Source organism: Chiloscyllium plagiosum, chromosome 22 (genome assembly GCF_004010195.1).
Source record: "Chiloscyllium plagiosum isolate BGI_BamShark_2017 chromosome 22, ASM401019v2, whole genome shotgun sequence".
NCBI classification, from domain to species: Eukaryota; Metazoa; Chordata; class Chondrichthyes; order Orectolobiformes; family Hemiscylliidae; genus Chiloscyllium; species Chiloscyllium plagiosum.
The window spans coordinates 42,365,429-42,379,168 of NC_057731.1; the positions used below are offsets into that span (position 1 = coordinate 42,365,429).

Sequence of the window (13,740 nt, forward strand, 5' to 3'; positions counted from 1 at the left end):
TTATCAATATATACTATAAGTAATTGAGGCCCCCAACTCCATATGTCGACTGATGCTCACACGATGGTAACTGATACATTGCAGATGATTTTCCGAAAAAAACTCGTCCAGGAGGAAGGTTATTCTGGAAAGCAGTAACTATGGCCAGAACCCACTCTTTACAGGATTATTATAAACCCCAACAATTTGAATTTCATATCATATACCACTCAACTGGATTTCTGAACCTTAACCTTGGGAGATCAATGAAGGTGGCACTTAAAGGTAGTTCTGTAAGTCTTTAATATAGTTCCATTAACAGAAAAATAAGATTAAGGATTTAAGATTCTGAATCCAGGCATCAAAGCCGACAAATTGGTAATAAGTCAGTCATTGAAGTCTGAAATAGCGGCAGCTTCTCCCAGTCAATCAAATCATCGCAGTCTCTGTTTCTTCTTTTGTAATCTACGACCAGCCTCTGCCCCTTTCCGTGCAGCTCTAACCAGGCCCTTGAACTGGCCACAAATCTTCGCCTTTTTCCTTCAAAGGAAAAATATATATTGTTAAGAACAAAAATTTAAAGCCAGGAGGAATGAGAAACATTGCACCTGTAAAAATCATTCTTTACACTGATTGAGCCAACAATGCATCATGACCCCTGTATTCATAGTAGTAACCCAGCAGTAAGAAAACCACACCTTCGATTCAGCTGTGATTTGTTAAGTGGGACATAGGCAAAAGGATCCAGCTTCCCTCTCTGTTTCACATCCCCTCGTCCTTTCTGAAGAGAGATTAGAATGTGTCAGATTTAAAAGAAACAGATGCTGAGATGGAAAAATAAATAAAATCATTTGAGAGAAAACAACAGATATTAAAATTAGTTTTGTGCCATTGAAATTAACTACAATCACAGAGTATCAGACATGGTTAATATATCAAGTACACAAGACTCACACTCACCGTTGATTTATACTCTGCACCATACTCTCTATTTCTCTTTGAAAGTGTCTGCCTGTGAATTCCAGAACCTCCAGCTGAAACATTCACAAACAAGTAAAGGTGAGATTGGGAGTAGGAGACAGACAGCAGAGAAACAGGAACAAAAGACCTTTGCATGCCCACTCTGTAGACCATCATTCTTCCCCACCCTTCCTTACTGATGATCCTCACTAACCCCTACAAATACCTTTACTATACACACACATCTTTACTGAGATCGCTCCCTCCGCTATGACCCACCCTGCAGACCTTCAACATACCACACACAGACCACCACCTCCAAAAGACCTTTTCAAACTGCCCACAAACTATTCCCTTTGAGACCAAAGACACTCCCATACTGTAATAGGCAGAACATCCTTTACTTAATTGACATGATTGAATACAATAATAAAGCATGGAGAAGTAGTGGGATTGAACTCTAACTGAATAATACCTAAGTGAAAGATGTTCCTTGTGATTGAATGGGAACTTGGAAGTAGGATGGAAAGTACTTAGTTGACATGATCCATATAAGATCTAATAAGACCTCTTGCTGATCTGAAGCCAACTTTTTTTATTGAACTGGAAACTGAGCTGGTGAACTTATAGAGGTTTATAAAACCATAACAGGCATGGTCAGTGCAAATGGACAAGATCTTTTACCTGGAGTGGGGGATTCTAAAACAAGAGGGCATAGGTTTAAAGTGAGGGGGAAAGAAATAAAAGGGAGCTAAGAGGTAACTTTTTTACGCAGAGGATGGCATGTGCATGCTATGAGCTGCCAGAACAAGTAGTGGAGGCTGGTACAATTACAACATTTAAATTCGAATAGCAAGGGTTTTGAGATATATGGACCAAATGGGACTAGATTAGTTTAGGTTATCTGGTCAGCATGGAAGAGTTGGATTGAGGGGTTGTTCCCTTGCTGTACATCTCTATGACTTTTTCTATGATCCTCCGTGTTATTAAATGACAGAATAGGCTTAATATATCCTACACTGACATCAGCATTATTAGCAGAGTGCTGTGGAGGAATGTGACATACACAGACATGGAAAAGGGCACAGAAAATCTTTACACCTACCTTTATAGCATGAATCTGTCTGCATCTCTTCATCATCATCAGCAGTTTTGAATTTTTGCTTCTGTGCAGCTTTCTAAATGGACAAATTTTCAAAAAATAAATTGACACTGGGATACAGAGTCAAATAAACTGAAAACCAGAGGGTAGGTGGGCAAGATAGAAGCTGGGGCTTCTGGGGACTCGGGTGGAGGAACATAGGTTGGTGTGTCAGGTATGACAGCCAGAAGCTAGCAGTTGTCAGGTTAGATCAGGATGGATCAGGGAGAGGCTGGTTGTGGTGGGAGAAATAGTCAAAGACTACATGGGAAAATGCAGGAGTATTAATGACAATTAGGCTTGCACTCGGGCAGGGTTTGATGATTAAGTGCTGGGGTCTCACTGTCACTGGGACATTAGTAACAAAGTTCTGATGAAATGAAGGCAAACACTCACAGTTTTCACACCAACTTCCTCCAAGATTTCATTTGCTTCATCTTCAGAGTCTGTTAACAGAAGAATTTCCACAAACATCAGCGTCAAGTTTACTTAAGAGAAACCAACTCAGCGAGTGACTGGAAGACGATAGGGCGTTATCCCATCTCAATTGAGATTCCTTGCCATTGAGAAACAATGCAGTTCCATTGAAGAGCACAAGAATATTTTAGCATAGGAGATCCCATGTAACAACCTCCTCCCCATCCCCAAATAAGAAACTGCGCAATGTGGACATGAAAATCTAAGCAACAGAATATGCAGCAAGTTTCCAACAATCTTCACATTATCCATCCTGCTGCATGTGCTCTGTTTCAAAACCTCCGAGTGACAATGAAGAACCTCCACTGGAGTTTGTTTGGTGAATTAGCAATGCACAGAATAGCAATCTGACTGGAGGACATGCCTTGAGCCGCCCTGACCAGAGGGAAAATTGTAAAAAGTGGGGAGGTCTCTTATTGAACTATTCAAAGGAGGAGGGCATCTTCATATGAGACTCAGTGCAGAAACAACAAAAATGTCCACAGTATTTACCTTTTAATTGTTCATCCTTTGCTCCTTGACTGATTACCAATCGGCCATCTGACAACACTGGGAAATCGTGTTTAATGCTTGCTTTCTTCTTCAGCTCTGGTTTAGTGGCTGGAAGAAAAAGTAGTCAAGATTGAATGAGGTAGAAGAAAAACTTATCATTGCCAATTAATGTTAGTACGCAACTTATTTGCCCAATGATACCTCTCACACAACGGCACAGGCACGGCCTCCCAACTATCAACAGCACAATCAAGATACTGTCTTCAAATGTAGTCTGGTCCTATGCTCCGGTAGTTACTGTATTGAAAACCCGGGCTCCTCCCCAACTTCACTACTTCCTGCTTCCACAAGAAATACACAAATAGAAGCAGATGTCAGCCATTTGTCCCTTTTAGCCTGCCCTGCCATTCTATAAAATTATTTGTATTGCAAATTCCACATTCAGATATAACTCCAATAACCTTTGATTCCCCTACAAAAGTTTACAAACTCGACCTTAAATAAGGAGACCAATACAGCATAATATTCAAAACTCACCAATGCCCTGTATAACCGAAGCATAACATCCATATTTGTACGTTCCTCTCATCACAAAGATACATCCCACTGACTTTCTTAATCACTTGCTGTATCCTGCACATTAATGTTTAGTGACTTAGGGGCTATAACACCTAGATCACTTCAAACTTTGAAATTAGTCATGTCTTTAAATAATACTGTGCTTTTTTATTCTCCCTGCCAAGTGAACTTTACATTTTTCAATATTGTACTCCATCTACATGCAAACTTGTGTCTTCTTCACAACACACTTTGCCTGTTTTTGTGTAGTGGCCCCCTTCCCTTCCTGGATTCTAAAGAAATGCAGATGAGGTGGGAGAGTACAGGTGAGTGAGAGTATGAGCAGTAGCAATAGCTAATTTCACTGAAAGCAGACTGAGGGGCCAAATAGTGTGTTCCTACAACTTGTATTCTTACCTAACACCCTCTGTGCCACTTTCTGGTCCAGAAAATTGAGAGGTTCATCAGCTTCCCCTTCCTTCAGCCAAGCAGAGCTCTTCTGGATAATTTGCTTCTTTGTCACTTTCTCTGCTTTCTCAATAACCTCTTCATCAGAATCAGACTCGGCCAGAATCTCTTCAATACTGTAAAAAAAATTATATAATTAAACTAAGCTTCACAGTCTGGAAAAGACCAATACTCCACATAAGCTAGATTCCAGGCAAATTAGGCTGGCGTATCAAAGTCTGCCATGGAAATAATGCTTCCACTAGTTGGACAGACTAGGACCCAAGAGCACAGTTTCCAAGAGAAGGGTCAACCTTTTAGAAATGAGATGAGGAGGAACTTCTTCAGCCACAAAGTGGGATTCATTGCTGCAGAAAGCTGTGAAGGCCAAGTCATTGAGTGTATTTAAGACAGAAATAGATAAGTTATTCATTAGTAACAGGATCAAGTGGTACAGGGAGAAGGCAGCAGATTGGGGTTGAGAAACACATCAGCCATGATCGAATGATAGAGCAGACTCAAAGGGCTGATGGCCAAACTCTGCTTGTATCTCTTACGGTTTTACATCGATGTGGCAATTGCATTGTCTACGTTGGTGGCAATCACAATGCAAGTGTTAGAAGGTTGTGGATCCAAGCCATACTTGAGAAAGGAGCACAAGATTCTAAGTTGATCCCAAGGAGGCGCGGCCCTTGTGAGAGTGTCTGTACTGAGGGAGCGCTGCCCTGTCAGAGTGTCTGTACTGAGGGAGCGCTGCCCTGTCAGAGGGTTCGTACTGAGGTAGTGCTGCCCTGTCAGATGGTTAGTACTGAGGAAGTGCTGCTCTGTCAAAGGGTCAGTACTGAAAGAACACTGCACTGTCAGAGGGTCAGTACTGAGGGAGCACTGCCTTGTCAGAGGGTCAATAACAAGGTGATGCTCACTGTTGAATCTATCCACATCTGAATTAGATGGGAAACAGAGGCCTTTGGCTCATTCAATGAGAGATTATCTAATAGCTGTGAACTGAAGATAAGGAGGGGTGACTAAAAGATTTCCACAGTCTAGAGAGATGATTACACACTCCAGCTTGAAACAGAATAATTTCACCATTCCAAAGTAAAAACGTACTTAAGGTTTATACACAAGTGCAATAGGCCACCTCTGAAGCTATTGTCAGTTCTAACATAATACCTTTTGACCACAATACTGAATTCACAGTATTTAATCTCTCAAACATCAAAAGAAATACTCTCATTGCAGTCTGTAGGAGTTTAGTCTGATGAAATTGGCAGCCATTGTGGCTGGATCTGAACAGTTTTTAATTGGCTGTACAATACTTTGGAATGCCCTTGAGTTGTGAAAAGAGTCAGAGTTTGAAGTCACAGTTTTTACAGCAAGCAAGACGACCTTTCAGCTCATCCTGACCTCAATGGTCATCAAGCATCTATCTATTCTAATCTTATTTTCCAGCACTTGACCCATAGCCTTGAAATCTGTGCTGTTTCAAGTGATCATCTAAATACTTCTTAAACATCTTGACGGCTCCTGCATCTATCACCCTTTTAGGCATAGTTCCATTGTGGAATAATACTATAAACATAAGTACAATAAAAATATAAATCTTTCTTTTACTAGCTCATGTGATGAAGAAGGAGAAAGTGAGGTCTGCAGATGCTGGAGATCAGAGATGGAAATGTGTTGCTGGAAAAGCGCAGCAGGTCAGGCAGCATCTAGGGAACAGGAGAATCGACGTTTCGAGCATTAGCCCATTCCTGAAGAAGGGCTAATGCCCGAAACGTCGATTCTCCTGTTCCCTGGATGCTGCCTGACCTGCTGCGCTTTTCCAGCAACACATTTCCATCATGTGATGAATAATACAGACCCATGATCTCCACACTCTGTAGTGTTGTACTAAATCACTCTTAGCTTATTTTACTCCTCACCTGTCCCCATTTTGTTTTGGAGTTTCATCTTCACTTTCTGAGCCACTCTCAGCTCGTTTCAGAGCTCGTTGCCTCTTATTCCGGGCCTCTGCTTTACGAATATTGACAAGCACTCGATGGTACTCCTCTGGAACCATGCTGTCAATCATCTCGAATCTGAAATGTTGGTGAGAGGGATGTGGGTGAGAAGCACACCAGAAGAGAACACAGATTCTTCAAATTCACAATCTCAATGGACATTCTCAAAACTGATAGCTAAGTTAATGAACAAGCAATTCAGTAATCTGTAGCACCTAGTTCAGGATTTAACCAATAGCTGCACAGAGCTCAGACACTACTGATTTGAAATTCACAACAGTTTAACAGATTAGTTTACTCAAAACTCTTCGTAATTAGCTCTGGGTAAGCTAAGCAAACAATAATTATAATACTGACATCTACCCAACAAAATTAACAGGTAAAACCATTAAAAAAGTTACAACACGGAAAGAAGCCGTTCAGCCATCACGTCTGCACTAGTTGAATAAACTAGGTACCCATTCTTCTTCTCACTTTCTAGCATCTGGTCTGCAGCCTTGTTGTCACAGTACTTCTAGTGCTGATCCAAGTTCCTTTTAAACAAGTTGAGGGTTTCTGACTCAATCACCAAACTGAGCAGTGAAGTTCAGACACTCAACCCTCTGGGTGAAAGCATCCCCTTCTGCTAATCACCTTAAATCTGTTCCCACTAATTACTAACCTCTCTGCCACAGGGATCAGATCTTTCCCGTCCACTCCATTCAAGACTTAATTATTTTGTACACTTCAATTAAATCATCCCTCAGCATCCTCTGTTCCATGGAAAACAAGCTTCACCCTTATTCAATCTTTCCTCATACCTACAATTTTCAAGCCGTGGCAGCATTCTTGTAAATCTCCTCTGAATTCTCTCTATGGCAATTATGTCCTTCCGTGACCAGAACAGTATATAAGACTCCAGCTGTAATCTAACCAGTGACTTGTACAGTTCCAGCTCTTGCATTCAATGTCTCATACAATGAAGGAAAGCATCCATATGACTTCCTTGCCACTTTATCTATCTGCCCTGCCACCTACAGGGATGACCGTACATTCATTCCAAAGTCCCTTATTTTCTCTACCCCTCTCATGACCCTCCCGTTTACTGTGTATTCCTTTAGTTGTTTGCCTTCTGAAAACGCATACGCTCTCACATTTCCAGACTGAATTCCATTTGCCACTTCCCCCGCCACTCAGCAAAACCATTGGTTTCATTCTGCAGTTGAAAGCATCTCTCAATAATAATCATCCAGCTAATTTTTGTTACCTGCAAATTTCCTAATCATGTCCCCCCACTTGTAAGTATAAATCACAAACATATACCACAAACAACAAGGGAGCAAAATACTAAGCCCTATAGATTACAACTTTTCACTCTCAAAAACAGATGTCAGGCATTACCATTTGATTTCTGTCACTGAACCCATTTTGGACACAACTCATTACATTCCCTTGTATTCCATGGACTTTAAATTTTCTGACCAGTCTGCTGCACAGGACCGTGTCAAATACTTTACTAAAATCCTTATAGACATTTTCTGCACTACCAATAATCTTCCTTGTTACTTCTTCAAAACATTCATAGAAGCGAGTTAAACATGATAGTCCTTTACAAAATCATGTTGCCTATCTGTGATTAATCCATGCCTTAAGTTAACTAGTCCTTTCCCTCAACTTTGATGACAGCAATTTGCCTACTGCCAAGGTCGGATTCACCATCATTCAGCCTCTCCCTCACACCTTTTCTGAATGATGGTACAATGTTTACAGACCTCCAAAACTCTGGCATCTCACCTGTATCAACTAAGGACTGGAAATGATCCTCAGAGTTCCTATTATTCCCTCCCTAGCTTCTTTTAACAGCTTAAGATATAGTTCATTCAGCCCTAGTGATTTACCCACGTTCATAGTCAGTCCCTCCAATATTTCCTTTCTTCCCATTGTTCTTATTTTAACTAATACGTCACATATTTCCTCTTTAACTAGAATGTCTGCATAATCTCTCTCCTCTGTGAGGACACAATACTCATTAAGAACCCTCCCCAATCATCTGCATCCAGGCACAAATTACATCCCTTTCCTTAGTCATCCTCTTGCTCATGTATTCAGAACTTCTTTGGATTGTTCTTAATTTTTATCAGTCAACATTTTCATATTCGTTTTGCTTTCCTAATTTACTCTTTCACTTACATGCTGTACTTTCTGCTTCCTAAGCTTCCTAAAGGAATAGTTTTTTCAAGATTGTAATTAGCTCTGTTTTCCTGTTTTATCTTATCTTGGATAGTGATGTGGCTCTTGATTTGGCAGTACCATCCTTTTTCTTTGCAGGAGCATGTTTACACTGTGCCTGCAGAAAGAATCTCACTTTTAAACACTTCCAGCTGATTTTGCCACTGACCTGCCTTCAAGTATCTATAATCAGTCCAGTTTTGCCAGATCAGCTCTCAGCTTTGTAAAATTTGCCTTCTCCCAATTTAGATTATTCCTGTTCTATCTTCATTCCTTTCCAAAATAATACTAAATCACCTGTATTTCCATTACCATCTGCAAAATGATTGCCTACTGCTACTTCATCTACCCGCCCAGCTTCATTTCCAAAGACTAAACCTAGAATTGCACTCGGTCTTGTTGGGGTTTGTTATGTATTGGCTAAAATAGTTCCCTTGAATGCAATTCAATAATTTTGTGCTCTATGTTCTTACACACTGTCTGTATCCCTGCTGACATTTGGTAGTTGAGTGTCCAATTATTACTGCCCGACTGCTTTTCACTTAGAAACTTGCCTTCATATTTGCTCCTCCACCTCTTGCCCATTATTTCAGGGTCTATAATCATTGCCTATTAGTGCACCCGCTCTTTTTTTGGTTTCTATCCAACACATATGGATTTATTTGATGCTGCATTTAGTATATCATTCCTTCTCAAAGCTGTAATCCGATTCTTTCACCACTAATGCAACACCCACACCTTTAGTAGTCATTATATTTATCAACTATCAACATCTTTTCTCCCCCAGCACTCTACAACGCCAACCGCTCCCCACCAACTGTTGCATAAATGCTGCCTCCCTCCACACTTCACTTCAGCCCTAATGAAGAGTAATCTAGACTCGAAACATTAGTGTGCTCTTTCTCCATGGATACTATCTGACCCACTCTGATCTCCAGTATTTGTAGAGTTGATCAATGGTACTCAGTGATGTTCATGTAATTCAATGTCAATAGGAGATGGTTAGATTCTCTTGTCAGAGATAGTAATTGCCTGGCAGTTTACAGGGAAACAGGAAATTAGAATGAGGAAAGAGATGGCAGTCTAATTACATACACATTTTGGTTGTCTTCACATAGGGGGATACAAATAATGTCCCAACATTGTTGCCAGAATGCAGGGACTAATGACAGGAAGGAACTGAAAGAAATCAGTACTAGAAGGGAAATGATGTTGAGAAATTGATGGAATTAAAGGTCAATAAAACACCAGAGCTCGATAATCTATATCTCAGAGCACATAAGAAAATATGGCCCTAAAAACAGTGGATGCATTGATACTCATTTTTCAAGTTCTATAGACTCTGTAACAGTTCCAATGGCTGTAGGGCGGCTAAAATAACCCCACTATTTAAAAAGGGGGCGGGAAAGAACTAGAGGGCATAGGTTTAGGGTGAAAGGGGAAGGATATAAAAGAGACCTAAAGGGCAATTTTTTCTCGCAGAGGGTGATACATGTATGGAAAGAGCTGCCAGAGGAAGTGGTGGAGGCTGGTACAATTGCAACATTTAAGAGACATTTGGATGGGTATATGAATAGGAAGGGTTTGGAGGGATATGAGCCAGGTGCTGGCAGGTGGGACTAGATTGGGTTGGGATATCTGGTCGGCATGGACGAGTTGGACTGAAAGGTCTGTTTCTCTGCTGTACATCTCTGACTCTAAATCTATGCCTGTGGAACAACACATCACGAAAACAATTCAAGTAATATGGCCAGCTTTGCCATTTACTTTGACTTATCCCTCAACCATGCTTATTTCTTTGTCTCTGTCTTTTGTATGAATGGGGCTGAAAATAAAGGTTTTTGGGTTTTAATCAGACATTAGTTAGATTACAGTGATATCTAAATTTTGCTCTGCTTAAGTTACTGCTTTGTTGATAAATTGCTACGTGTTTGGTTGAAGCTAGACACATGTCTATAATTGACTATTCGCAGAGTCTAGGATCGGTTATTCAAAACTTCTGGATAGGAATCATTGAGGTCAATATTGGGTTTTTGAAAATTTTAACTTTTTGTGTTGCTAACATGGAGGCTCTGTTTCTGAGTGACAGCCAGTGAATATTAGGGTACTGAAGAGATCAGAGCTTGCACCTTAGTGATTAACAAGATACATTGATGATCTGGATGAAGATACTAAATGTAATATCGCCAAGTGCGCAGCAACACAAAGCTGAGTGGGAGGCTGAACTTTGAAAATGGTGCACAGATGCTTCAGTGCGACTTGGATAAGTTGAATAAGAGGGTAAATGCATGGTACGTGAAGTCTAATGTGGATAAATGCAATGTTATCCACTTTTGTAGCAAAACAGGAAGGCAGATTATCTGAATGGTGATATGTTGGGAAAGGGAAGGTGCAATGAGAGCTAGGGCCCTTGTACACCAGTCACTGAAAAATAAGCATGCAGGTGCAACAGGTGTGGCAATTGGTATTCTGGCCTTCACAGGATCACAGATACTTGCTGCAATTGTAAGGGGCCCTGCTAAGACTATATTTAGGATGTTGTGTGCAGCTTTGGTCTCCTTGTCAGAGAAAGGATGCTCTGGACGTACAGGAAATGCAATTAAGGTTTACCAATCTGATTCCTGAGATGATATGACAGATATATGAAGAGACATTAGACAGGTTGGATCTATATTCACTGGAGTTTAGAAAAATCATGTGCAGTAATACCTTATAAAATTGTAATAGGATTGGACATGGTGAACATAGGAAGGATGCTCCCGATGACCATAAATCCAGATCCAAAGGTCATAGTTTTAGGATATGAGCTACACCATTCAGGACAGAGATGGGGAGATATTTCTACACCCAGAGAGTGGTGTGCCACAGAAAGTGGTTGAGGCCAAACCGTTGGTTCCAAGACGAAATCAGGTATATTTTGAGGGCTAACTGGCTCAAAGGAAATGGGAAGAAAGCAGGAACAAGGTACTGAGTCGAATTATCAGCCATGATCATGTTGAATAGTGGAGTAGGCTTCAAGGGCCAGGTGGCCTAATCCTCCTCCTATATTCTATGCTATGTTTTACTATTGTTGGAATATTGTCAATGCCGATAGGGGCTTTGCAGTATTGGGTGCCTTGTTCGAAGACTGGGTAAATTAATGCTGAAGACATCAGGAAGAGGTGGCCAAGATGGATTGTACACTCAGCACGTTTGGCTGAATGAAGATACGAATGCTTCAGGTTTACCTTTTCCACAGATCTGCTGGGCTCCTCCACTGCTGATGATTAGGATATTCGCGAAGTCACCACCTCCTGTTCAGTGCTCAACTATGCACCACCAATCATTTGGCTAATGTGAAACTATATTCAGCTCTACCTGCAGGAAAACTGTTCCTGTAGTTACATTTCTGCACTTACCCAAACTTGCGTATGAATTTTGTGAAGATATTTTTTAATTTTACACGGAAATGCCGTCTCATATCATCCCGCAAATTGCCAATACTTTCCATCTGCCAATACAAAAGCAATACGAGAAAAGGCTTTTACACAAAATGAGTAGTCAGGTTCTAGAGTTCACTGCCTGGGAGTACGGTGGAGGCAGGCATAATGGATGCATTTAGAAGACAGTTAATTTGAAAAGGCAGAACATGTTGGCTTAAGGGGAGACGGCTAGAGAATGGAACTAGGTGAACTGCTCATTTGAATAGTTAGTACAGACACAATAGGCTGAATGGCCTTCAGCGCAATAAAATCCTATGAAAGAAACAGAATTCAGTAGGAATGCATAACAGAGGAGTGTAGAGAAAGGAAGAAGGACAACAACGGAGTGGAAGGATGAGAGGGAGGCAGAAAAGGGAAGCTCATAAGGAAAAAAAAGAGGTGTTAGCCATTTGGCCCTTAAGCCATTCCCAAATAAATTCAATTCGTTCCTCAAGCTCATCATAACCCTCAATGCCAAGATATTCCAAAAGTTTATATGCCTCTCAGACTGATACTTATGGCACTCCATTAGTTACATCTCTCCAACCTGGAAAGAATCCGTTGATCCCAACACCATCTTGTGCTGGGATGCCAGGATCGCCTCTCTTAGATTATATTACCTACAGTATGGAAACAGACCCCTCAGCCCAACAAATCCATACCGATCCTCTGAAGAGTAACCCATCCAGACCTTCTATCTTATATTTACCCCTGACTAATGCACCTAACACTATGGGTGATTGAGCATGGCCAATTCACCTGACCACCATTTCCTCCCACCATCTTTGGACTGTGGGAGGAAACTGGAGCACCTGGAGGAAACCCATGCAGACACTGGGAGAACGTGCAAACTCCACTTAGGCAATTGCCCAAGGCGGAATCTAACCCGGGTCCCTGGTGCTGTGAGGCAGCAGTGCTAACCACGGAGCCACTGTGCCGCCCTGCAATAACAAATCTTCTCAAAACTTGCTATAACATTTTATATGGCACCTTATCAAACACCTTCTGAAAACCCAAATACACTACACCTATGCACTCTGCTTGATTGCCTTAAGATTTTCCAAATGGCCCGCTATTTCTTCCTGAATAATGGACCATTTTCCCAATGACAGATTAACTGTTTTCTGTCTCTTTGTCTCATCTTGAAGAGGGGTGTCACATTTGTGGTTTTTCAATCTGCTAGAATCTTCATGGGATCAAGTTGAGTTCTGGATTATTTCAACCATTACCACCATAAACATTGCAGCCAATTCCTTGATAACTCTTAGATGCAGGTCATCAGGTCCTAGGGACTTGTCTGCCTTTCATCCCACTAGTTTATCAACTACCTTTTTTTCCCCTTGTGATAGAAATTCTGAAAAGATCTTTACTCCCACTATTTGCTTATTTGTCTTTGGGACATTTAAAATGTCCTCCACTGTGAAGATCAATGCAAAATATTGGCTTAATTATCCGCAAATTCTGTTTCCCTTAATAATTCCACCAGTTGCATCCTTGAGAGATCCACACTCACTTTAACAATTCTATTTTTATATACTTGTAGAAGCTATTGCTGTTAGCTTTTATATTTCTTGAGTTTATTTTCATAATCAACTTTATGCCTTTTTTTTAAATAGGTTCTTAATCATCTGTTGCTTGTTCTTAAAAAAAATCAACCAATCCTCTGGTCTACAACTAGTTTGTCCAGCTTTGTATGCCTTTCTTTAAATTGAATATTCTCCTTGACTGCCTTTGTTAACATAGAAAAATACAGTGCAGTACAGGCCTTTGGCCCTCGATGTTGCGCCGATCCAAGCCCACCTAACCTACACTAGCCCACTATCCTCCATATGCCTATCCAATGCCTGTTTAAATGCCCATAAAGAGGGAGAGTCCACCGCTGCTACTGGCAGGGCATTCCATGAACTCACGACTTGCTGAGTAAAGAATCTACCCCTAACATCTGTCCTATACCTACCATCCCTTAATTTAAAGCTTTGCCCCCTCGTAATAGCTGACTCCATACATGGAAAAA

General features: G+C 40.9%; 1 protein-coding gene across 1 annotated transcript in view; it reads right to left on the minus strand.

Moving 5' to 3' along the window:
* Window positions 1-263: 263 nt before the first annotated feature.
* Window positions 264-13,740, minus strand: part of rrp12 (ribosomal RNA processing 12 homolog) — a 53,469-nt gene continuing 39,992 nt past the window's right edge. Inside the window, exons 26-34 of the mRNA XM_043712868.1 lie at window positions 11,664-11,755; window positions 5,980-6,135; window positions 4,025-4,191; window positions 3,050-3,157; window positions 2,477-2,526; window positions 2,045-2,117; window positions 940-1,013; window positions 678-760; window positions 264-519 (exon numbers count right to left, since the gene is read on the minus strand). Of these exons, the coding sequence (XP_043568803.1) occupies window positions 414-519; window positions 678-760; window positions 940-1,013; window positions 2,045-2,117; window positions 2,477-2,526; window positions 3,050-3,157; window positions 4,025-4,191; window positions 5,980-6,135; window positions 11,664-11,755 (909 nt within the window). The 3' untranslated portion in view covers window positions 264-413. The remainder of the gene's footprint in view (window positions 520-677; window positions 761-939; window positions 1,014-2,044; window positions 2,118-2,476; window positions 2,527-3,049; window positions 3,158-4,024; window positions 4,192-5,979; window positions 6,136-11,663; window positions 11,756-13,740) is intronic.